Genomic DNA, 26305 nt, shown 5'->3' with positions numbered 1-26305 from the left:
CTACTTATCCCTTTAAGACAATTTTATTTTTAATGATCCCTTTTTGCAGCATTGTTCAATTCTGCAAAACTGCCCAGGCATAAAATGAATCACTAACCAGGGGTCAGATGCCCGGGCCCTTGAGCGACACCATCTCCAGCGGTGGGGACAGGCCGGCCCAGCTTGACCCTAACCTGCTGGCATCTGGAGGAACAATGCGTGTGGGAACTTACTTGTGTGGCCTGGCTGTCCAGGGGGTCCAGGAGGGCCTGGAGGACCTGGGAGCCCGTCCCTTCCACTTGGTCCTGGTAAAGACGTGCCTGGAAACCCTTGGTCGCCTTTTTCTCCTCTGCTGCCTGGGAAGCCGGGAGCACCAGCCTGGCCTGGGACAGGTAAGCCTGAAACCAACACAGGAGCTCAGGTGAGCAGCCCTGAGGCCATTTGACATCCTAATATGAACTTCTTTTGACCCTGTCTCGTGGAAGATGGCTACTAGACCCTCAGAGAAGGGGGAACCTGTTTGAAACAAGCAAAAGCATTGCTGCCGGTCAAATGTCTGCTCCCTACCTATCCGCCCATTATGGAAACACCAAAATCTGTGGATTTCTACCAGTGCAAAGTATTCCCAGCATATGGATGAAAAGGCTATGGAGGTTCATCCCACTCTACTTGAGGAAGAAGCTGGATAGGGAGATTTTTAAGCAGCTGGGCCAGTGGGACAGGCTGAGACCCACACGGGGCCAGGATTGCCTCCCAGGAGGACCAGCCAGGCGAGCCGACCAGGGTCTTCACGGAGACGAGGGCTCTTCCCTAACACATCTATGAATCATGTGCTAGGTGGAATCATACAAAATATAAGGCAAACACACATCAGAGGCGCATTTGGCTCTGGCAACCAGAGAGGAACGTAACCAACCGTCGGGTTCATGTAAATAACGAATGCACACAACCACGCAGGGGAGTTCACACGTTCTATAAAGAAATAACCACCAGATAAGGCTTCTCACCTGGAGGGCCTGGCTGGCCTTGTAATCCGGGGTAACCTTGGAAGACAAACAAAGTGGGACACGATGAGGAGCGGTCACCTGTGTACAGATACTCCCTCCTGTGCCAGAGCCTGGTCTACAATTCAGGGGGCAGGGAGGCACAACCGGGGTCACTGGAACATAGCATAAGGGGAACGTCAAGGGACAGGAGCTCCTAGGAATAGCGACTCGGGGACTGAGAGAGGACAAGCGGCCAGATGGTGTTGTGGCATGTAACTGCTTCTTCAAGAGGACAGATGGACACCTGTGGTCAGAGAAGCATCTCTTTCCAGAGGGCAGTGACCTTGGGATGACTCAGAAGGCACCATTATGCTGGGAAGAAGTGACGGAGGAGTGCTCAGCACTGCAATATCTCTATCACACCTTCCAAGGCTCAGGGTCCATTGTGGAAGAGGTGGCAGAAAGAATGTAAGAGCCAAAGGAAGGGTAGGACTCCTTACAACGTGCTCCTCCAGACACAAAATGGCCTTGATATCCATGATCTCACAATGCCTGACACTACCTACACAAAATCATCATAATAGGAGGAAAAGATGATGACATCAAAATAAAAGAGAGACTGACTGAGACGGGGAGGGGATACGATGGAGAATGGAGTTTCAAAGGTGAAAGTGGGGGACAGGAAATTACCATGGCATATTGTTTACAATCATTAAAGTTGTCAATAAAAATAAATAAATTTAAAAAAAGAGGAGAGATAGAGGGACAGAGGGGAGGAGGGAGGATGGGTGAAGGATGGGAAGAGAAGCAATAGGACCAGCCACCTGCCTACCTTTGGGGCCCGGCTCTCCTCTTAACCCAGGTGTTCCTGGGTAGCCACGCTCTCCCTTCTCTCCCAGAGGCCCGGTGCCTATAACCTGCGGACGAGGAGAAACAGTCACTCACTCACGGCACAGGAGTGGCTGATCTCACACGGTACCCAGCACGGGTGAAGAAAGTGACCTATCTTGATTGCCTCATGAAATCTGGTGGTATGGATGGAGGGGACTGGGGTGCCTGAAGGTCTCCACACAGGGATGGGCCAGGCAATAATGGTCTTGGTGGAGACCTTTCTTGACTAGCGCCATCCCCGACCCTCCCCCCCCCAAGGCTCAGTCACTTGGCGACCAGGGTTTGGAATTTCCAACCATACAAGGGGAGCGACAGTGAATGGTTTGCCTTGTGAGAGCTCATCACAGGGATGGCTACAGGTTCCTCTAGCCACACGTAATGGGCACTCACAATTGTTTATTGGAAGACATTTCATGCTTTTTCTTTTTCTTTAAGGATCTAAAGGGGCACTTCCTTAAAAATCACAGGAATTCAGAGAAAGGCGCTCTTGACCCAAATCACCACCTTGTTTCGGAATCCTCAGTGCCCAAGGAACATGGCAAAGTAAGTGGCACATTATATTTAATATATGATTGGTTAATTAATGAATGCTGGTTAAAGTGTCATTAATAGTTTGGTTTATCCACCCCACCATGTGTACATACATTAAAATGTGCTAGACACCATAAGTAAATGCAAATTTGATTTGTCAATTAAGAATGAATAAAGCAAAAATAAATTAAAGAAAACTGAATAAATAAGATGTGCTGGTGGGAGTGTTGGGGAAAGAGCTCTGGAGTGAGTCACGGTGCCGATATGCTGGGAATATCAAGGCATTCAGAGGGCTCAACACTTCGGTGCAGTAATCCCATTCCTAGAAATGTGGCCTAAGGAAGGATCACGGTGTTCCCAAGCTCTCACACAGTGAAGACACGTGTACACACTGGGCCCTTTCCCAGGCACACAGCAAAAACCTCCACAAAGAGGTCGGCCGGAGTTTCACTATTTGAAGAAAGATTTGGGAGGAAATGGCTGAGATGACGGCAGCCTGACTTTCTGAAGGTTGCTGGCAAAGATCTCGCCAGACACGGACGGCGCTCCCTTTCAGAAAGTGTCACACACTTCCATGGCAAGTATGCAATACATGTGCGTGGACCCCAAAAAAGTGAAGGTTACTTGCAGGACAGAATTGTTTAACCAGGTCAAGTGATGTCGGATCTGTTTCTCTTAGTAAAGTTTTCCTTAGTAGACAAATTTTAAAACACAGGTTCCACAGTATGTTGACAAAATTCCTACCCTCATGCAAAGGTCTTCATTTCCAGGGCTTTAAAGCTATGTAGAAATTGCCATACTAAAATGAAAATAGGGCTGTGCAAATCATTCAGTGATTTCCGATGGCATGCACACCCTTCACAGAGAACGGCCGTGCTAAGGACGGCTGCACAGCGTGTCCTGTGACCCCGAAACCATCTAAACCGCACAAGTGCTTCTACTCACAACTCCAGGGGGGCCTGGAAGTCCAGCTTCTCCTTTCTCTCCCTGCAAAGAACAAACGACGTTGCACGTCAGTGTTTCAGTAAAGATCATCTTGTAGAAATTACGTGGGGATGTTTCTAGCAATTCACAATGAGGTCTCCACACCACTGCCCTCTGATATCCCCTCCCACTGGCTGAGCCTCTCTGAGGGTCTGCCAGCAAATATGCGCACATCTCACTTAGTTTCCCATGAAGGTGACACGATAAATAGAGATAAATGAGCAAATAAAGATTTCTCCTAAGCTTGGGGACAGAGGGGTGACTCAGTGGACAAGTGTGTGGGCAAGCATGAGAACAGAGCTTGGATCTCCACACCCGTGGAAATACCGGGCAGGTGTGCCAGCTCACCTGTAACAGCATGTGGGCAAGGAGGGTACAGTACGGAGACTACCCAGTGCCAGCTGGCTAGCCAGACAAGCCACATCACAGAGCTCTGGGCTCCAATGAGAGACCTTGTCTCAGACCCACAGATACAATCCAGGACGACACCAGGCATCAACCACGGGCCTACACGCATGCGCACACACCACACATAAGACACTCCACCTTAGACTGACCAATCACAGGCCTAAAGGGTGACAACACGCACCCTGCTGACTGACAGCTCACTCAGAAAGCTCTGCAGGATCTTTGAGAAATTGAATGGCTATGCACTGTTTCTTCAATGAAATACTAAGAAACCATGGGTTCTATACATGTAATTCCTGGAATCATGTCTAGATTCATACTGAAGTCCTAAGATGAATCTGGTAACAGCTGAAAGCATTGTGCAATGAATTCCCATCACGGTGAAGCCTCATGTAATCGCATCAGATGGCAAACCCAAACAGTGCCCTTTTGTAAATAAATATTTAGTTAATTAATGTGTTTATTTGAGAGGGAGGGAACAGAGAATGGGTACACCAGGGTCTCTAGTCACTACAAACAAACTCCAGATGCATGTACCACCTTGTGCATCTGGCTCACGTGAGTACTGGGGAATTGAACCCAGGTCCTTAGGCTTTGTAGACAAGCACCTTAACCACTAAGCCATCTCTCCAATCCAGCAAATGCTCCTTTTTTAAAAAACATGGAATGTTTCTATATCTCAGTCATTATCTAGAGAGCACTAAAATATGCACATTATACCATGAATACACATTTTCCTCTTTAAACCAAGATTAAAACTAGATGCTAGAGCTAGGCAAATTGCTCAATGGCTAAAGGTGCTTGCTTGCCAAGGGTCAATTTCTCTCTCTCTCTCTCTTTTCCTTACAAATGAAAGAGACAGAATAAGAATTTTTAAAATTTTTTTGTTTATTTTTATTTATTAATTTAAAAGCAACAGACAGAGAGAGAAAGAGGGAGGCAGAGAGAGAGAGAGAGAATGGGCAAGCCAGGGCCTCCAGCCACTGCAAACTCCAGATGCGTGTGCCCCCTTGCACACCTGGCTAACATGGGTCCTGGGAAATGGAGCCTTGAACCGGGGTCCTTAGGCTTCATAGGCAAGAGCTTAACAGCTAAGCCATCTCTCCAGCACTAAAGATTTTTTTAAACTAGACTTTAAACTAGAATTGATTGAGCGTGTTGTTTTCCTGCATGAATATAAGAAGCGATTTTAGAGATGCTTGTTGTGCTTGAAAACAGTGTTGCCTGGGAAACGTTCAGTGTAGAAGTAAAGCTTAGCTCACATGAGGCCCTGGATTTGGTCTTTTTCCCCTAAAGCATCATGGTGAGGGCTTTATCCCTTGTCCTGGTAAAGGTTTTGATTACTCGTAATAGAAGAGAAAAATAAAAGTAACAGTGAATTTTTTCTATCAGACTGACAGAGACTGAGGTGGGAAAAGTATCCGTTGTCAAATGCAAGGCCCCAGGAGGTGATAGGTTTTCTGAGGGCAACATGATGGTGTTTTGCAGAAACTTCCAAAGAGTCTAAATGTAGACCCCCTCAAACTGAACTTTTAGGAATTTATGATGGACTGCATGATCAGACAAGTGGATCAAACTACTTTCAAATATAAACATTTTAAATGACCTAGAGGCCAGTCAGGAGAAGGCCTGGCTATTCCTCTGTAGCAACACATCTGGGGGTGGACAAGGACCTCCTTACTAACTGAAAAGGAAACGGGTGTCATTCAACGCCGCTTGTTTTGAAGGGCGTGCATGGAGTCTGGGAAGACAAGGCGGGGGCAGCAAGCATGCGTCAGCCAGGTGCGAGGCCCTAAGCACACATCTCAGCATCTGGTAGAACGCCAGGCGTGCAGGGGTGCAGGCGTGCAGGGGTGCAGGTGCAAGGCTGCCAGCCCAGGTATGCGGAGCTGGAGACAGGCACTTGCTGACGCCTCACTGGCTAGCTTCTCTAGCCAAAGTGGTGAGCGCTAAGTGAGAGACCCTGTCTCAAACAATAAGATGGAGAAGCCGGGCGTGGTGGCGCACGCCTTTAATCCCAGCACTCGGGAGGCAGAGGTAGGAGGATCAGCGTGAGTTCAAGGCCACCCTGAGACTACTTAGAGAATTCCAGGTCAGCCTGCACTAAAGTGAGACCCTACCTCAAAAAAACAATAATAATAATAATAATAATAAGATGGAGGGCTGGAGAGATGGCTTAGCAGGTAAGGGCACTTGCCTGCAAAGCCAAAGGATCCCGGTTCGACTCCCAGGACCCACGTCAGCCAGATGCACAAGGGGACACATGCATCTGGAGTTTGTTTGAAGTGGATGGAGGCCCTAGAGCACCAATTCTCTCTCTCTCTCTCTCCCTCTACCTGCCTATTTCTGTATCTCTCTCTCTCAAATTAATAAATGAAAATGAAATATTTAAAAAAGTAAAATGGACAGTAAATGAGGAGGACACCTGATGGTAACTTGTAGTTTCTATATGCACACACACCCACACACAACACACGCACGTGCACGCATAGCACACAAATCAAAAAGGCAGTGTGTATGCACAAAGGAACAGTGGACAACAGAAATTCTAGGTGTGCTTTCTCCTCATCACACATTTTTACATTTTCTCCTGTTTATAATCAGAAAAAAAATCTCTACACAAAAAGACACAGATACTGAGCAGGTGGAACGTGTTACATTTTTCCTTTAAGAAATGCATAAGGGCTAGAGAGGTGGCTCAGTGGTTAGAAACACTGGCTCGCAAAGCCTGACAACACAGGTCCGGCTCCTTAGTACCCACATAAAGCCAGAGGGACAATGTGGCACATGGTACAAGGAGTTTGTTTGCAGTAGCGGGAGGCCCTGGTTTTCCCATACTCACTCTATCCTCTCCCCCCCCCTTCTCTCTCTTTCTCTCTCCCTCTCTCCCTCTCCCTCTTTCAAATAAATGAATAAAAATAGTTTTTAAAAATTAATGAGCCAGGCTGGAGAGATGGCTTAGTGGTTAAGCGCTTGCCTGTGAAGCCTAAGGACCCCGGTTCGAGGCTCGGTTCCCCAGGTCCCACGTTAGCCAGATGCACGAGGGGGCGCATGCCTCTGGAGTTCGTTTGCAGAGGCTGGAAGCCCTGGCGCGCCCATTCTCTCTCTCTCCCTCTATCTGTCTTTCTCTCTGTGTCTGTCACTCATAAATAAATAAATAAATAAATTTAAAAAAATTAAAAAAAATTAATGAGCCAAGCTGGATTTAGTGGTACATGTCTTTTATCCTAGCACTTGGGAAGCAGAGGTAGGAGGATCACGGCGAGTTCAAGGCCACTGTGAGACTATGTAGTGAATTTCAGGTCAGCCTGAGCCAACAGTGAAATCCTACCTCAAAAACCGCAAATAATAATAATAACAATAATAATAATGGTGACGATAAGCCAGGTGCCACGGTGCATGTCTTTAGTCCCAGCACTCGGGACACGGAGCAGGAGGATCTCAGTGAGTTTGAGGCCAGCCTGGGTCCAGCTCAGCCTGGGGTAAAACAAACACCCTACCTCAAAAAAAAAAAAAAAAAAAAAAAAAAGAACCCTCAAGATCACCAAATTGAGCTATATTTTATCCACAAAGAGCCAACATATTTTCTTGAGTCCAGAGAAAGCTTCTAATGATACAATGAAGGTTAAAAAGAAAAAGTCAAAACAGTGTCACCACGCACCTGAGGGCCCTGCCGTCCTGGTAGTCCTGGGTACCCCGAATCGCCAGGAAAGCCCTGAAAAGCGAGAGGGGCACAGCCGTCATCAGCGAGGGGAACAGTCGCACCTGGACTTCCGGAAACAGTAGGAGAGGGTACTCACCACACTCCCCTTTTCTCCTTTCTCGCCGTCCTTCCCAGGCTTCCCCTGTACAAGAGAGATGCCAACGTAAGAGCCTCCCCGGTAACGGAAGCACAGAGCTCTGCTCGCAGTCACGTGAGCACGTCAGCTCTGCGCACAGCAACATGGAGAAGGGGACCAGCGACCCTGCGGGCATGAACGACTCGGCCGGCGATGGGTCACCCAGCCAGGGCACTAAGACGAGTGGGTGCCTGGCTCAAGCTGCGGTCCCTGTCTTCGCAGCAAGACTGACACCAAGGGCATTTGCATCTGCCACTGGCGTGAGCATCAGAGGAGGCGGGCTACGTGGGACTTCAGGGAAGACCCTCGTGACACCGGGCAACTGACAGGTGTCGCCACTGTCCTCGAAGGGAGCCACATTGAAGCCCATCCTGGTCCCACGCCCTCACGCAGACCGGCAGGGTGGCCAGGGTCTCGGGCCTGGTGTCAGCACCAGCCACAAGTCTGCGGTACCTGCTCAGGCTGCGCAGGACAGCTGGCCCCAAAGGACACATCCCCAAGGACCCTCCCCAGTAGGCGGTTCCTGCTCAGCGGGGTCCTGGAGGTGGGATAAGTCAGGAGACCCTACGGACACATGCGCCGTTCCGTTTCCTCACTTCTGTGCCTTCAGGAAGGGAAGGGAGAGGGCTGGCAGTGAGGAGAGGGTTAGGAAGAGACTTACCCGGGGCCCAGGCTTCCCAGGTTCGCCTTTCTCCCCGATCCCTGGCATTCCCTGAAGAGAAGGAGAGAGAAGGACTCAGACACTAATCCATGCCAGTAACAGCATGCACTGACATCGGCAGAAGTGTGTGTCCTACATGCAATATGCTACTGACTTTAAATAAAAATGCTGAAAAGAACTACTCACCTGAAATCCAGGTTCGCCCTTTTGACCCTAAAAGAATTTAGACAGAGGAAGACAGCTCAGTGCCATCGGATGGCTGCATTGGTCTTCGGTTGCTCTGCTTTGTTTTTAGGGACAAGGCCTTGAAATGTACAGCCCTGGCTGACCTGGTGCCCACTATGTAACTCTCGCCGACCTCAAACTCTCAGCAATCCTCCTGCCTCAGCCTCCCAAATGCTGACATCATAGGTGTGTCCCCCCAGGCCTGGCTCAGTGTTTCATGCGCTACGTTGAATATGCCGGGGGGAAGATCCTTTCTCTGCCATAGTCATAAAGGAATGCATGTTGGCCTTTAAAAGCCCCTTCCTAGTATGTCCTGGGTTATGGTCTAAGAGTCTTACTGATTGACCGTGGCCTCCTCTGCCCTTCAGCTGGACCCGTCCTGCCCACATAGCCTGTCCCTGGTGCAGGACACCCTGGAGAGGCCTTTCGTTAGGAGAAGCAGCAAGGACCAGCCCCAGCCCAAGCAAGACCGTTCAAGTCTGCTCCCACAGCTGCCCGGTTGCGTGGGGCGGGGGGTCGGTGGCCCTACGTTCCAGGGCAGGATTGAACATGGCGGGAGAAACTGAATGTAATTTGGCTTCTCTGTGTCCCTCAGAATTCTTTCACCGAGCACCTGGAGGACATGGCGCAGGCGTACCTTTTCTCCTGTTGGGGCAAAGTCTCCTTTTTCTTTAGCTTGGGCCTGTCCAGGTACTCCGGGAGGGCCACTGACCCCTTGGTCACCCTGTTCGTGTCAAAGGCAAAGATGAATTAGTCATTAGGACAAGCACGAGAGGAGAAAAGGTGAGGAAGGGAACAGAGCCCTAGATGGGGACAGCTACTTTTAAAGTGTCTCTGATCCCTCTCCTGCTCTACCCTGGCGCCAGCCTCGGCTTGGCAGGAAAGGTCTGAAGCCCAGCTGTGTTCCCAGGCTCGGGAGCCTGCACACCTCCACACATGCACCTGCGCATAGGTGCTCCACTATGTTCGTGGGCGCAGAGGAAGTGCATGCCAGCTGCCCGGGGTAAGAGAACCAGCAGGTTGCTTTTGACTCAGGCCCCTGGCAGGAACGCTGGGCAGTAGAAGTCAGCCAGAGACAGGGGTGAGGTGTGAAGACTTCACCAGCATAAATTTCAGGACCACTTCCTACACAGACAGGTCTATCAAACAGGTGAGCCAAAAAGAAGTATGAAAAAGAAACGGTCACAGGCTCTATCGAGGCCCTCTGTGTCTGGCGCTCCCTGGTGGCAATGCCCATGCCAGCTTGCACAACATCCATGGGCAGAGGCAGCAGTAACAAGAATGGCCCTCAGCTAGCAGCCATCTCACTGGTCTGATGCAGGGACAGTACCAGAGAGGACAGTATGGGACTGAAGGGTCCACTGCTTGCCTTTGGTGCCAGAAGAAAGATGACTATGCATTGGTGCCCTCCCTGCCTCCAGGTCACATGCCCTCGGTGCCCATCTGGCCCCTGAGAAGGAGCCGACTGCCCCCTACAATGGCTGTCTTCATTTAGGGTTTGATACAATTATGCTATCGATGGTCAAGTTTTAAACTTCACTCTTAAAAATGCATTGAGTTTCATCACTGCTGAACACCTGGACTGAACAGGTCAGGGAGAGTTAGGAGCCTCGTGTTCTTAGACACTGTCATCAGCCTCTCTCCTTGGATGAGGTGGAATGAATGTGGTCACTTCAGTGGGTTACGTACGTCCAGATCAAAGGCAACAAAACTCAGAGGAACAATTGTCACATGGGTCTAAAAGGTGACCGAGAGGCCAGCACTGAGGTTTTAAACAGGGAAGCATGCCAGAGCATCTGCTCACCTTGTCACCCTTTGGTCCTTGGAAGCTGGAGCCCATTTGGCCCTGTCAAGAGGAAATTACACATCATTAGCAGGCTTGTCCCCGTACCCCGCCATCCTAGATGCCCCACACAAGATGACAGGGAGGCGGCCTCAGGAGACACTGTGTCTCACTACCACCATTAGCTTTCAAGACAGACCTGGTAGGATTCAACATCTGTGGGAGAAATCCCTGGAAATATCATCGGTAAATGATTCTATTTGAAATGATTTTTGTTTGTTTGTTTATTTAAGGTCATCCAACTCTGGCTTTGGAAAACAAAGGAATGGCTAAAAGATGGATGAAGGGATGGAGGGATAGGCATATAAGAGATAAAGTGATGATGGTGGGGTGGCTAACAGAGAATGGAAAATGACTGACACGTGATGGTTGATAGCAAGATGACCAGGCAATATATGACGGACTGATACACAGCACATGACACATGAATGTAAACAGATAGGCAGAGAGAAACTTTTTATGCTAACTACGGGAGTCGTGGCAATGCCGTGCTAGTCTTAAAACCCAAAAAGCAGACCTGGAAAAAAACATTTACCTTTTCTCCTGGAGGGCCAGGAGGGCCTGGGGGTCCCTGTAAGAGAAAGCATTTTAATTAAATGAGATTCACAACCTGCTGTGGGGTATGAAGCAATGCCCCAAAAGGCTCGTGTGTGGCAGGCTCGGTCGCCAGCTGGTGGCGCTACTGAGAGAAGAGTGCACCCAAGGGCACTAATCTCATCCTTGGAGCAGCCCACAGATGAGTTTTGTCCCAGAAGGGGCTTTTAGGAGGAGGGGCTGGTTGGAGGAAATGAGCCATTGGGGTTGTGCCTTTGGAGGGTGCATCTTGTCTCCAGACACCTCCTTTCTCTTTTTTTTTTTTTTTAGCTCTTCAATATGCATCTTTATTTTCAGTCATATGGCACAAAGATAGTGGAATCAATCCAAGTGACAACTTTATTCTCGTCTACAGCATAAGTTTACACACACAAACACAAACACACTTTAGTGGTTTTGACCGTGTTATTTTTAAGCAGACTTTAGGTGAATCCACAAAAGCTAATATTAAAAATAAAATGGGCTGGAGAGATGGCTTAGCGGTTAAGCGCTTGCCTGTGAAGCCTAAGGACCCCAGTTCGAGGCTCGGTTCCCCAGGTCCCACGTTAGCCAGATGCACAAGGGGGTGCACGCGTCTGGAGTTCGTTTGCAGAGGCTGGAAGCCCTGGCGCACCCATTCTCTCTCTCTCCCTCTATCTGTCTTTCTCCCTGTGTCTGTCACTCTCAAATAAATAAATTTAAAAAATAAAAATTAAAAAAATAAAATATATAAACGAGCAGCTAGATGTTCAGAATCATGCAGAAAGGGGGTGTCTGATGGTGGTTGTCACTGGATCCCTTTGCCCACTGAAGAGTTCATCAACAAATATCAATTCTGATCCTTGTTATCATATAATTTACCAAAAGCTAAACATGTACCCAAAATAAACTCTCTCTCAAGGTTTCATCAGTATGGGCTATCAATTAATAAGCATACCATAGTCCATCTGACCATTCCACTAAATGGCCCATCTCTAGAAAACAGTCAACACTGACATCCCACCAAAAGGCAAAATGACTTCATTTCTTAAAACACCACCAAGAAAGATCAACTAACTGACACATCAATCTTAATATAAGACACTGAGAGAAATCTAGAAATAATATATAAATACCACCCACTCCACTGAGCCAGCATAAGACCCATGGGCACTGGCATGGAGACACCTCCTTTCTTTCTGGGCTTCTTGGGAGCTTAGCTGAGCCAGGATTCCCAGCCCTCTTCCTCTTCCTCCCCACTGGCTCAGAAACAAGCAGTCTAGGGACCATGGCTGACAGCTCTGAGATCACAGGCCAAGGTAAAGCTCTGTTGTTGTAAGTGGTATTTGCCAGGTTCCTTTACTACAGCAGAAGGAAAACTAACACACACTCTTCCCTGCGTTAAAGTTCTCTGGGATTCCATGCTTAGCACAGTAATTTGTTGGGTTTCCTTGCTTGTGATACAGAGCTATAAATTTTTGAAAATAGCCAACAGTGGGGTTAGGGCAATTATTAACATGAGTGGAAATGCCCCAAAAGCTGAGACATCACCCCCATGTGAGCAAGACAACCTTGGCAGGATGCCAGGACGGAGGCTGGGACAAGGCATGAAGCCTCCACTGGTGACACTCCGACCTGGCAGGAAGCTTGTGCACTTCAGATTTTTAAAAGTGGATTGTGGTGAGACCAAAGAGCAACCTGCATTCCAGAAAACATCACGACACTTTCAACGACCTATTTTTTTAATGCATCCATTGATTCACAAAGATGTGAATGACCTTTGTTTACATATATGGATAGAAAAAGTATGAAGAAAGCATGTGGATTTAAAATAAGCCTGAGTCTCTCTCAAAAGGCTGTTCAGCTTGGCTGTGTGAGGACTACAAACTTGGGTACCTCTTCCCTCCTCACACAGTCGGCACTGGGCAGATAACGATGTCTGGTTAACATCAACTTCCTGTTCTCTCAACAAAAAAAAAAAAAAAAAAAGGAGGATGAGGGCTAGAGAGATGGCTGAACAGTGAAGGCACTTGCCTGCAGAGCCTAAGGACCCATGTTCAACTCTCCAGATCCCACATAAGCCAGACACACCAAAGTGAGGCAAGCTCAAGATTGCACCTGCCCACTAGGTGGCTCACAGATCTGGAGTTCAACTGCAGTGGCTGAGGCCCTGGCAGGCCAATTCTCTTGGTCTCTCTCTTGCTCTCTCTAAAGAGCGGGGGAAGGTTGAGGAGGAGTCACCTGCTTTCAGCTAAGATTATCAGCTGTGCAAGAGGCCAAGGATGGAGCAGGCAACTGATGTCACACTCAGATGCTCAACTCTGAAGACCTGGACAGTGCTGCCTCCAAGTCTGCGCCCTACGATCCTGATGCACCCCAGCACCATGGTGTGAATGTGCCCCTGCAGCCCATCTCTTCTGTACCAGGGTGAGGCACCGGAGCACCTCCTGGGCACCATCCCTCAGTCTGGCTTCTCTGTCCCTGGAACTCAGGTGAACCCAGTTACCCCAGACACACAGACAGGCTATCTGCTCTGCAAAGTCTTGAGGGCCACAGTGCAAGCATCTTTTCCCAACAGCTTTGGAAATCACGGGCTGAGCCCCAGGCTCACATTTTACAAGCAGCTCATTCTTCTATAAGCAAAGTAAGAGGGACACTATAGTCCAAGGTTTCATATGTTCCCATCCATTCCATGCCTCCACAAACTTGCTTTTCAAGTGACTAACTCGGGTAAGAAGCCCCAAAACTTACTGGTGGTCCCATAAATCCTGGGGGTCCTACGGGTCCCGGAAGCCCCGGCAATCCTGGTGAGCCCTGTGTATGAATGAGGAGGAGAAGGATTACAATCCAGCCGGAGAGAGCCTCAGCACACCTTCGGTGACTCAGCAAAGCTTACCGGCATCCCTGGGGATCCAGGATAACCTCTCTCTCCTTTCAACAGTGTTCCAGGTACGTGGCCAAGAATTTCTCCAGGGTCTCCCTAGAGGGTTAAAAAAAGAGGAAAGAAAGAGAAAGGTATAAATATCAATGATCGGGTCAAAAAATTTAGAACCCGCTCAGTACTAGGCATGTGTCACTGGGATAGGACGGTCCAAAGCTGGGATTGAGACTGTCGAAGCCAGAAACAGACCGCCAGCTCCAAGCGTGGCCCTGCGGCCCTGCAGCTGCAACCTCACAAAATAAGGACGGCTCAAAGGTCCTCTGGTAAGATGGGTCAGGATGGCCTAAGTTGCTGAGACTGAGACTAGACTGCCTTTCTGGGCAAAGACATTCCATGGTTAATTTCTTTTTTTAATAAACATTTTCTTTTTTAATTAATTAACTTATTTATTAGAGAGAGAGAGAATGGGCACGCCAGGGCCTCTAGCCACTGCAAACAAATTCCATACCCATGTGCCACCATGTGCATCTGGCTTACGTGGGACCTGGAGAATCGAACCTGGCTCCTTAGGCTTTGCAGGCAAGTGCCTTAACCACTAAGCCACCTCTCCAGCCCTCCATGGTTAATTTCTACAAAGCACAGGAGGCCCACGTGAGCTCTGCTCTCTGGTCCCCACACCCAGGTGCCATGACAAGCACAGGGTGGCCGGGTACACGGGGACTTGGTCCTCCTCTGCTCATCCAGTGAGCACCTTTCTGTCTGCAAGGAAACCTGCTGACTTCCGAGGGAAGGTGACAAAGCAGAGAGAAGGAGGGGAAAGAGAGGAGAGGAAAGGAAGGGAGACAGACAGAAATGGAAAGAGAGAGAGCAGAATCAACCATGACAGTTTTACTTTATTATCAAGACTAAAGGCAACTGTTCAGACTAAACAGGATACAAATGTGGGTTTTGGGGAGCACCATGCTGGGAAGAGAAGGGTCCATGCACCTGTGTGAGTAGGCGGGGCCAGAATCGTATTGGGAAGGTTGGCATCACCCTACACTCCTCAGAGTGGGTCTACACGTGATGCAGTACTCTCACCAAGTCTACTCGTTGTTTATATAGTCTTTTAATTTGGCAGAGCTTAGGAAATGAATGAATGGTCAAGGAGTCAGCTGAAGTGATTTTAAGTGAATTTGTTTCATGGCCTCTGTTCTCAACTGATTCCTTATGAGGAATTCAGTGAAATGAAATAAAACATAAAATAAAATGTACCTTCATTCCTGGTAACCCCGGGGGTCCCTAGAAAAGAAGTTCAGACATTAGTTTTGTGGGGTTTTTAATCAAAATTTCATTAACATTAAGATATATGCACAAAAACTGAAGAGAGAGGTTATAACCGAAGATGTCTGACATGAGCAGTCATATATATATACTCACGGGATTTCCACTGAATCCAGGCAAGCCGGGAGGCCCAAGTGGCCCTCTTTCTCCCTGAGGGAAATGGAGAGAGTCACACCCAGATGTACATCCCATTGCCTCGCGACCGCACTGTCCCACCACAGACACATCCCCACTGCTCCATGACATCGCTGCCCCACCCCTTGGAACAACCACATTGGTGACCAAACGTCATCTCCTCAGCAGATTTTGCTATGCACGGTGTCGCCAGGTGCTGCTCTAGAAAGGAGAACTACACTTGATCAAACAACTGGGAGAAGGGTTCATAACAGCGACTTCGTGTTTGACTGAGTCATGGACTGTAGGTACGCCTCTAGTGCTAAGGAGCAACTTTAGGACCAGAGCATTCAAGAAGGAAGGCACGGGGATCTTTCCTGCGAACAAGTAGGAGGGCATAGGTATCTTTTTTTGCACAGTAAATATGGGGAGGCTGGGCTGCCTTATCAAATGAAGAAAGCTGTAAGATAATAACTTTGCAGTGATGACACCCAGGTCAGATAACTATACCAGATCTGAAGTCACATTAACATACACATCGCACAGGCCCTCAGCGCTCAGCTTACCTTTGTGCCGTTGCAACCGGGGATACCTGGGGGACCTGGTGGGCCATCTTGACCAGGAATACCCTGTAATTAATCAAGTGGGAAAAAATGAAAATTGAAACTCACCAGGTGGTGAAATATTTCATGAAAAAGTAGGGGCATTTCGTATACATACAGGAAGTCCTGGGTTTCCAGGGTAACCAGATGCACCAGGGGGTCCCTGTAAGAATAAGAAAAGCCTTTCACATGAGCACAGGGAAACCCCATTTCCCCTTCACATCCTCCTGGTTAAAGGAGCAGTGCCCTCACTTTTGGAGCTCAGAACCCGAGCACCGAGCAGACGGAGTTCTGCGCAGGTCACACTGGCGGCCAACCCAAGGGCAGAGGGCCCCGTGGACCAGCCACAACTGCCCATGAAAAGCTGGACATTCCTCGCCTCTAACATCAAGGCTGTGTATTCACTAAACAACTGCCCTCCTCTAATCCTCTATAATGCCTAGGTTTACAATCGTATTTAATTCAAGTTAAAATCATAAACATTTGCAAACAAGAATTCACGGGATAAATCAGTTCACTGTGAGAATACACCAGAACTGATTTGCAGCCGGAGTCCTTATCTTCTGTATCCCGAACAATCCAGTGTTGTGACTCTCCTCAGAGAGCGACAACGAACAATCAGGTTTATAGCACCGTGCCTGTGTGCGGTGGCTGTCGGCTACAACAGAGGGGAAGGACACGGAGCATGCGCAGGGAGGCAGCCCCTGTGGTGGGAGGGTTGCAGCCCACTCTGGACACCCTCAACCCTGTGGGTGTGGGCATCCATCGCTGTACTCACTCTGGTCCCCTTTGTGCCGGGAAGTCCCGGTTCTCCAGCATCACCCTGGAACAGAATGGAGACGCCGCCGTGAGAAGATTGAGCTCACTGTCACAAGAATGGACTCACCTGCAAAGCACCTTCCCCCAACCCCAGCCAAGCTCACCTTTTGTCCTGGTGGCCCATGTGGCCCCTCAGGTCCTTGCATTCCAGGAAATCCAATGACACCTTGTAACCCAGGGAGGCCTCTTTCTCCCTGCAGGAAACACAGGTCAGACAACAGGCAAGAAGAAGTAGGGTGACCAGGTGGGACGTACAAACTCCTGGTAAAGGGTTACTCCTCCATCAGTGGGCAGATTAAGGGGGATCTGCCCTCAAACAATGTGACCTGAGCAAGGCCCTAGAGAGAGGAATAATGACTGACTGCTTTCTAGGCTGGTGCCCACCTTCTCCTGCCCCTGATGCCACAACTTCCTGACCTCAAGGTCCAGAGTTTTCCAAGAGACCTTGTGTCCTCAGATCTTTGGCCTTGGGCTGAACTATGGGCTTCCCTGGGTCTCCAGCTTGCACATGACATATGCTGGAACTCCCTAGCCTCCAAATCTCAGGAGCCAATTCTCATAAGAACTCCCCTCTCACCTCCCAATGCACGCACACATTCATCTGTCCATTTGTCTGTCTGTCCATTCATCCATCTACCCGTTCACCTGTGTTTCTGTCTATTCATGTAGCCACTCACATATCCATCAGCCATGCATTCATCTGTGTATCTATGCACCGATCTACCCATCCAGCTACACTAGCCATCCACCCACCCATACATCCATCAGACCACCCCACATCCATGTGACCACCCATCCTACTGGCTGTTTCTCCAAAGGACCTGGACTAACCATCAAACTTCCTGAGAACCAGCTGACATTGCAGGAGTCCACAGTGAGTCTCTAAGGCCTTTTCAGATGTCACAGTTAAAGGTCCTCACATACAGCGTTAAGTGCTAAATAATGGTCTAGCTAAGTAAGATAATGTACAATGGTTTTTTCAGTAAATCACTAATTTCTTTCAGTTACTAAAACCCTCTTGCTATCAACAGACAGTGGAGATGTCATGATCAGCCATTAGTCATTTTTTCTCTTTGGGTTCTCTTTGGAGGTGCTGATGCACAGGTCACAGTTCTGGTCTCAGTACACAAGTCATCCATGGGCCGATGGTGGACTTGAATTATTCTTGTTTTTCAGAAGTATTTGTTTGCAAAGGAAAGATCACAGTTCAGTGGTGACCTCTGCCCCCCCCATAGTCAAAAGAAATAAGAAACATTATTTTTATAATAAGGAATGTTATTCAGGGAATAGCCATGTGACAGGCATTTCAAGGGCTGCGGTACATTCAAAAGGAACAAAGAACGGTCAGAAAGACTTTGCAGAACCCTGACCCTGGCGCTGACCCTTCAAGGAGGGATGTGAGATAAATCAAGGAGGGAAAGGAGAAGGCAGAGTGGTGGGAAGTAAGGCCTGAAGAGCAGCTTGGGGCTGAAGCTGGACGATATGACCAACCAAGATGGAATGAGTGGGGAGAAGCCGGGCACAAGGAGGCACCACTGTTGGAAACTAGAAATACTGTGTATTTTGTGGGCAACTAAGAGCTAAGGGACCCAATGAAGTAATATTTTGGAAAAATAACCATAACACAAAAGAGAGGGGGAAAAAAGGTAAGAGAGTCTTTTGCTCTGCAGTGTGTGGTCTTTGATGTGACCTTCCCATACAAACCGGGCAGGGCACATCGCCACTGTCAGGAGATTTGAAAGCCAGACGAGAAGGCGCTCTGGAGGCGACAGACAGGAGCACTTGCGCTTGCTGCTTTGCTCCGAGCCGTGTAAGCACGAAGGAAAAATAAACTGCCGTGTGATGCCTCACTAACCGAAATATTTACCCACCAACAGCATATCCCCCACCAAGAGTTACTTAAAAGTTTTTCACCATTACATCACTGAAATGAGACAAGCAAGTGTTTCCAAAGTTGTCCTTCTTCCAACTGTACAAAGGGACCTGGAACTTGCAGGTGTCTCCACGGCCCCCACTGCGTCTTTATAAACCCAGCAAGGCAGTGCCGACCTCAAGACATCTGCCACTGGCCTCTGCGGGGCCTTTAATTGCAGCATAAGGCAGGAGTTGGGAAAAGTGTACGTGAGGAAACAACGGGGAGATATTTCAAACTCCAGAGGACAGAAACATGGCTGCCTTGATCCTGCACAGAGGGAATCTACCAGAGGAGCAGGTAGGGACACCGTGTGGGGTTTGCATGGAATGCTGGCACTTGTCCCCAAGGCCTAATGAGGCCTGGGAAAGAACATTCCCACCAGGTGTGCAAATGAAGAGCAAATAGATCTAGTTCTTTTTAACCCACAGGGATGGCGGCCAGATGCCATCGCATAAAATACCCACGACAAAGTGACCAAACCCGAGCGCCCGGTTTTCAGACCCTGGAAAGTGCTACTCGAGACAGAGGGAGCCAGAGCTGCGAGCAGCCGGCCCAAAAATAATAAAATAAGAACGTTGAATCGTGTATCCTCAAATAACCCAACCTAAGCTGAGAGGAAGTGAGGAAGGCGTGTTAGGGTGGATTGTTCTGGTACATTTGTGGAGTATTTTTAGTAATTAATATTGGCAGTGAGCGTCTCCGGGAGACAGCAGAGATAAGATTTTCTATTTCTCGTTTCAATCACGGAATGCTAGCGAGGACTGGAGCCAGACGAACGGAGTTCTACCAGCTTGTCACTGAGTCAGCTCTGTGCCAAAATTAGCAATGAGGTCAGCCTCCCCCAGCCCCTTCCTTTTCTAGGTCACTAGAGCAAGCTGGCTCCTCGCAGAATAGTGAATGACTCCCCGACGTGATGTCAACCCTGAGTGTGGACCCTCGTTCGTCTAATTCACAGATGGGAACGCTCCATCTCGTGCTGACTTGACTGGTCACATCGCTGGTGACCACCCGGGCCCCTGGGAACAGAAGAGAGAAATCTGAATTCCCAGACCCGCTCTCCTCACAAGGACACATTCTTTCCCAAATGTCACCAGAGTGCTTAAGCAACCGCAATCCCCCAAGAGTCATGAAATGGAGTAACTAAAAAGGAAGTGACTCCTCCCTCCACATAGTTCTTGCTAGTCCACGTATTTTTTTAACTTCCCTCATCTTTCATTCCAGTTAAAAAAGAAAACTACGTATGAATAATCTAACGGCCTGTACCGCCACCAAGGCTATCACAGAAATGGAGGCAGAGCGTAGACAGAATGGGCAGGCAGCACAAGCTCCCCACTATGTGCTTGTGGGAGACAAGTGACCAGCCCCAGCAGCTCCCAGTAGGGATGAGGAAGGGCAGAGGGCTGGGCATGCTGGCAGAGGGCTGTCGGTGCCAGGAGGTCCCAAGGCAGTCTTTGCAGCTGCAGTGGGCAGTGCTCCAGCTGTGACCACCTTTAAGCTGCAGCCCCAGACCGAGGGCACAGCCAGGGAGGAAGCGACCCTTGGTCATCCAGTTCCCACAGTGTGCTACCTGCTAAGCCAAAGGCCATGGCGGCCACACGGTCCAATCCAGTCAAAACCCAACACCACAACCGCTGCTTATCACGGCCATGGCAAGGAGCTGGGGACACGTGCAAGGGACAAAGGGTGACAGAAATGAGAAGCCTACAGGACAGTACACATAGGCGTCGATGTGATTGTGTTTTGATTTCCTTCTGAAGCACCAGGGTGATCAGTCATATAGTCAGAAGAGAGTATGTGGGTTCCCAACATGGGAATGAGAGGTGACGGAGGTGACCCGACCACTGCACACTGAACGCAGGCCCGCTGCTATCCATCATACTGTACGCAGTGTGTACAAGTATCATGTGCCCATAAAAAATGAAACCCGTGAAGCTCTAAGCCCTCAACATCATTTTAACGTAGGTAAACATTGAAAATCAAATGTTTACTGGATCTACATAGAGAAAGTTTATGTCCCAACAGGGGAAGTAATTACTGGTGTGCTTTCAAATGATAAAAATCAGAACTTGAAGGGCAAGAATAAACTGCCACTGTTTAGGGAGTTGGAAGAATGCAGCATGGAGAATAATTTTGGGACTGAAATTAGCCCTTCTAAATTAGGCTTGAAATAGAGTTTCATGCATGGAGAAACTTAAAATGTTTGCTTCCCATATTGTCTACAGCAAGCCCATACAGACCGCACAATGTGCGGAAAGAAAGGAGTCCTCTGTGACGTCTCCTCACCCTCCCTGCCCCTTGGAGGGCCGAGAAAAAAAGCTTGAGGACAAACACTCTGACATAACTCCCTCTTGGCTAAGTCAGAATCTCCACACAAATGAAGATCCCAGGGCAGAAGCTGAAATAGTATGAAATTTCTAAATTTGGGAGAGAATTACTGGTTGTAACAACGGAAGCAAATACAAAGTATATCTAAAATAAGCAGTCATCAAAAATCTTATTATTGCCTGTGAGATGGTGCACACCTTTAATTCCAGCACTAGGGAGGCAGAGGCAGGAGGATCACTGTGAGTCTGAGGCCAGCCTGGGACTGCCTTGAAAAAAAAAAAAAATTCTTGGGCTGGAGAGATGGCCTAGCGGTTAAGCGCTTGCCTATAAAGCCTAAGGACCCCAGTTCGAGGCTCGGTTCCCCAGGTCCCACGTTAGCCAGATGCACAAGGGGGTGCACGCGTCTGGAGTTCGTTTCCAGAGGCTGGAAGCCCTGGCGCGCCCATTCTCTCTCTCTCCCTCTATCTTTCTCTCTGTGTCTGTCGCTCTCAAATAAATAAATGAAAAATTAAAAAAAAAAAAGAAAAAAAGAAAAAAAATTTCTTATTACTAAAGGTCACATTATGACCGGGTTGGAGGCTAAGGCGGAAGGATTGCCTGAGTGACATACTGAGTTTTTCAAGGCCTCCTGAGCTATACAGTGAGAATCTGTTTCTATGTTGTGTGTGTGTGCGTACATGCGTGTGCACGTATGCACACACACATGCACACAGTGTCCGAAAGAAAACCTGTGAAGCTTATCATGGTTATTTCAATGGGGCAACATAGAATTCCTTGGTTTAAATCAAACTTTAACTGGATTTTTTACATTTAAATAACAGGATCAAGGATTTGTCCCAAGGGATTGCAGGACGCACACAAATATTACAGAAAGAGTGCAGGCATGTAAGGAACTCAGGGAAACGGGAAGACATCAGATGAGCAAGGCTAACGTCCTAGAATTCAGCCTCTAACTGTTCTTTGAGAAACTTGGTTGCATTTGGTGCACGCTTTGAACTCTTGAGCCCTGGTGAAGGGGAGATGAACTAAGCAAGGGCATGATATGACTCGGCGGGAGGTGAGGTTCCAAAACTTGCAAAGGAGGGACATCCAGGGTAAGATGGGGACCTAAGTCTCCAGTCCTGGCTCAGCCCTTCAGTCCCCATTCGTGCCTGGCTGATTTCTACGCCCCAGCTAAAAAGCCTCATCCTGGGCATGGTCCTGTGACAGCTGTGTCCTGCCATCTGGTGCCCAAGATGTCCATTTCCAAGCCCGACTGCACATAGCCAAGGGATGCAAGCCTTGTGCTTTCCTCCAGAGCTCCGAGGCGTACGGGAGCAGGGAAGCGATTTCGCATGGTGGGTCACAGTCCACAGGGAGACCACGGCACTCAGCCAAAAATTCCACAAGTCCAATTCCTTGAGCCCAGCTACCATCAGGCATCTATCGGACCATTTCCGGAATGTGATACTTCTGGGAAAGTTGTGGGCAGGCTGCGATCTGTGTCACCAGGTCATGGAAAAACTCTGTGACGGGGCCCCCACTGGGAGCTCCCTCCATGCCACAGGCCTGACAACATGGCAAAATACTGCACTGGCACAGGGAAAGGGCAGGACCTGCTCAGCTGGGACAGTAGAAAGGGCCTGCTTTGCCCCCCCCCCCCCACGCACACACACTTGGTCTAAAACACCAGATGGGATTCTTAAAAGAATGTGCATGCATTTGTAAGCCAAAAGTGAGCCACATGACCCAGTGAATTACATCTAACATTGAGTCTAACACTTAACTCCTCTTTATGTATTGGGACTATTATTCCAAGCTCATCCCAATATGAATCTCAATGCTGCTAAGAAGTAGGTTGTGGGAGCCAAGTGCTACAGTCACCCCAAATCAGAGTTAACAGAGAGATGAGGACAGACACTAAGAATCCTTCTGACAGACCAGCTGCTGCAAAGAGACAGAACCACAGACACTTTCTGAACTATGAAAGTCCACGTGCACACCAGCTTGTGAGGAAAAGGAGCGATCGTTCAGCACAAGAATGATCAAGATGATAAATGCCATCTTATCAACAAATTAACTTTCCACCCAAAGCCATCTAACAGAGAACAGCCATCTGACTTCACTGGTGGGAAACGTGTAGCAGCAAAGTTGAGTGCTGACAAGTTACTGACAGGATAAAAAAGTATTATCTGAGGCCCTTTATGAAGTTCCAGATGTTTCTCACTAGTTGGAGAAGTTTGGGGGTCTAAAATAGTTTTCAAGTGTGTGTGTGTGTGTGTGTGTGTGTGCACTAGTGTTTTAAGTCATGGCCCTGAAGCAGTCAGGTTCCCAAGTTGGAAGATGAGGCAGGTGCCAGGGGCACCTTCCCCTCTGACCTTGGCCTTCTGTGGGAAGCTCATCTCCGCTTTCCACCCCACTGCCAACCCCACCAGGGACATCCAGTCCTGGGCCTGGGACACAGAACCGCACATTCAGCGTGATGACCCCTTCTCCAGGGCGGTCAGCCTTCCGCCCCATCCCCTCTGGGCCCCACTTCCTCCCCCACTGCCCTCCTGATTCAGGGCTCCAGCGCCTGCAGGGCTTGACCATGCACCCTCAGACACCGGGGGAGTCACTGGACATCCTGTCCTTGGAGAAAAGCGAATGGCAGAGGAGGCTGCCGTGGGCTCCACAATGGCCACCAGAGGGTGCCCTGGAACTACAGTTTTGTCTCCAATTCTTGGTGGCTCCTGAAGCAGTGAAGCCCTTTTCTTAAATACCCACCATGGCGATACATTATGACTGATAATAGCAAACCTTCCTGCTGGGCAAGATGATGCACATCTGGAGGTAAAGGCAGGGCAAACAGCTCAGGATCAACCTAGGCTACATCAGACCCTGTCTCAAGGAAAGAAAAAAGCAGGAAGAGGACGGGAGGAAAGGGAAGGGAGAAAGGAAGGGAAAAGAAGGAAAGGAAAAAAAAAATCAGCTTGGTAAAAGCCTAAGAGATAGATCTCTATGGCTAATAATTTTAATTACAATTGAAAATTTAATGTAAATTAAGTATGAAACAAGAAAAATAAATATCGGAGCTATGAAGTGGCGAGAAAATGATGTGCACTGGAAATGATGTGTGCCGGCAATATTTTTGTTTTTATTAATAAATATATGTGGCACAAGATAATATTTTTTGTTTGGTTGGCTGGTTGCTGTTGATGGTGGTAGTGTGTGTGTGTTATTATTGTAGTTATTTTGGGTGGTGTTTCTTTGTTGTTTTTTTTTTTTTGAGATAGGGTCTCATTCCAGCCCAGGCTGACCTGAAACTCACTCTGTAGTCCCTGGATGGTCTTGAACTCATGGCAATCTATGCGCCACCATGCTCAGCTTTAATATAATGGGTTTATTGGGACATTTTAATGCGTGTGCACAATGGGCCAGGGGCACAGTGACTTCTGCTCCACTCCTTCCACTGGTGCCCTTCCTCTTGCATCGATGTTTCAGTTTGGTTTCCACATCCATTTTGTAAACTGAGAAGACTCACTCCCCGTACCCAGGACACAGAAGAGAAAGAGGCCCGGTGACAAGGAGCAGGCAGGACATCAGGAGTCCCCTCCCAGGCTAGCCCTGTGCACCCTGCGAGCAGAGCAGACGTCCACCCTTCCTCAGCACGCTGAAGGCCAACATAAGCCCAAGCTCACCCAGCCCATCCTCTTGAGTTCTGCCTGTTGCAAAAAGGAGAAACTCCATCCACTTTTTCAGTGGCCCCCAAAGGAGGTGCTGACGTGACCTGCCTGCTGTCGTCCTCCCCGCGTGGGCTCTTACCCAGGTCAAATCGCTCGCGCTTCGATCGCCCCATATCTTCTCCTCGACAGGCCCCACCAGCGTTTAGCAGTGACTCACACCCGCCATCTTAGCACTACAGAGGCGGAGGCAGGAGGATCACCACAGGCCCAAGGCCAGAACCTGAACTACCAAGTGAGTCCACGCCAACCTGAGCCATGGAGTGAGACTCTGTCTCAGAAAGCCAAAATGAGGGCTGGAGAGATGGCTTAGCAGTTAAGCACTTGCCTCTGAAGCCTAAGGACCCCGGTTCGAGGCTTGATTCCCCAGAAGCCATGTTAACCAAATGCACAAGGGGGCGCACACATTTGGAGTTCATTTGCAGTGGCTAGAGCCCCTGGCATGCCCATTCTCTCTCTCTATCTGCCTCTTTCTCTGTGTGTGTGTCCCTCTCAAATAAATAAATAAATAAAAATAAACAAAAAACTTTTTAAAGCCAAAATGAATGAGTATGAATGAATGAGCGAGTGAGTGAATGAGTGAATGAATGAATGAATGAATGAATATTCTCTAAGAGCAGAAAAACAGAAGTCCGACTGCCTTCTGGTTCTACATGTTGGGTGCTGAGGCAAATGGAGTCTGGGTGAGGTCACTGGGGAAGCAGGGCTTGGGGGGAAGAATGCCTCATCTAACAGACACCAAGGTGAGCAGGAGCCAGGCTGAAGCGTCCCCAAAACAGACAGGGCCTTGCACTGGCTGTTCCTCAGCACAGCACCAAGGAGTCCCCTGGCTCCTCAGCCGTCGCAGAGCTCTGGTGGGACAGAAGATAGCATCAGGCAGTAAGTAAGCTAAGGGCACCTCCTGCACAGGGCCATCTGGTGATGCCAGGCCACACCAGCAGTCACGTGCCAAGGACACAACCCCTGTGCAGACTCTGGAGCAATGCTACAAAGCGCTGACCTGCCCGTGTGGACGCCAGCCGAGAGTGTTCTTGGCGTCCCCATCCAGGTGGACACATGCGTGCCTCATCCCTGTGGCTTAACCCTTTCGTTTTGGCTTTTAGTCACTCCACTGGGATTCTCTGACCAAAGGCTCTTCTCAGAGTGCAAAGCCAACTCCTCCCGCCCCAGAGAGCATCTTAGCATCATCCTCCTGTGCAACTGCCACCAAAAACCTGTCACGGTGCCACACGCTGCCAAGGGCATGCTGCCCTTCTGCCCTTCTTCTGACAAGTTCCATGACATTTACCAGGATTCTACGTCCTGGTTTAACTAGCAATCTGGGAAAGGGCTGAGACTGAAGGAACAAAGATGATGGACAGCAAGACAGGAGGTCAGCTGGTTTCTGAGTTTGGACAAGAAAAAATAAATCTTTTGCTCATAAATCCATTTCGCCTTATCTTTATTATGTCACTAAGAGTTTTTAAGAGATACATCCTGCATTACCAGAAAGTTTGAAAATACCCACTTTGTTTTTTCCACATAGTCCTTGGAGGGTGAAGACGTTGTTAAGTTGAGAATGCATGTGGGTGTGACAGGATCTCAGAACAAAACCAGGACATGTAAATGTCAGGAAATGCCACAATCTGCCCATGGAGGTTTGTTTTTTTCTTTCTGTCTGTGGTAACAGTAAACATGAAAAATGCCAAAGAAATATCCTGGACAAGCTGGGCATAGTGGCACAGGC

General features: G+C 48.7%; 1 protein-coding gene across 2 annotated transcripts in view; it reads right to left on the bottom strand.

The window, feature by feature from the left end:
* The window catches only part of Col4a1 (collagen type IV alpha 1 chain), a 151515-nt gene that overhangs the window by 48857 nt on the left and 76353 nt on the right, over positions 1–26305 (bottom strand). For both annotated transcript variants that reach the window (XM_004663405.3, XM_045146342.1), the window contains exons 3-21: positions 16743–16832; positions 16598–16642; positions 15938–15982; positions 15784–15846; positions 15200–15253; positions 15035–15061; positions 13796–13879; positions 13651–13713; positions 10883–10918; positions 10309–10350; positions 9142–9228; positions 8466–8492; positions 8280–8330; positions 7580–7624; positions 7441–7494; positions 3333–3374; positions 1798–1882; positions 987–1022; positions 213–377 (exon numbers count right to left, since the gene is read on the bottom strand). In XM_004663405.3, the coding sequence (XP_004663462.2) occupies positions 213–377; positions 987–1022; positions 1798–1882; positions 3333–3374; positions 7441–7494; positions 7580–7624; positions 8280–8330; positions 8466–8492; positions 9142–9228; positions 10309–10350; positions 10883–10918; positions 13651–13713; positions 13796–13879; positions 15035–15061; positions 15200–15253; positions 15784–15846; positions 15938–15982; positions 16598–16642; positions 16743–16832 (1141 nt within the window). The remainder of the gene's footprint in view (positions 1–212; positions 378–986; positions 1023–1797; positions 1883–3332; positions 3375–7440; positions 7495–7579; positions 7625–8279; positions 8331–8465; positions 8493–9141; positions 9229–10308; positions 10351–10882; positions 10919–13650; positions 13714–13795; positions 13880–15034; positions 15062–15199; positions 15254–15783; positions 15847–15937; positions 15983–16597; positions 16643–16742; positions 16833–26305) is intronic.

This window comes from Jaculus jaculus, chromosome 3 (assembly GCF_020740685.1).
Source record: "Jaculus jaculus isolate mJacJac1 chromosome 3, mJacJac1.mat.Y.cur, whole genome shotgun sequence".
NCBI classification, from domain to species: domain Eukaryota; kingdom Metazoa; phylum Chordata; class Mammalia; order Rodentia; family Dipodidae; genus Jaculus; species Jaculus jaculus.
This window is presented reverse-complemented; position numbering and strand designations above follow the sequence as displayed.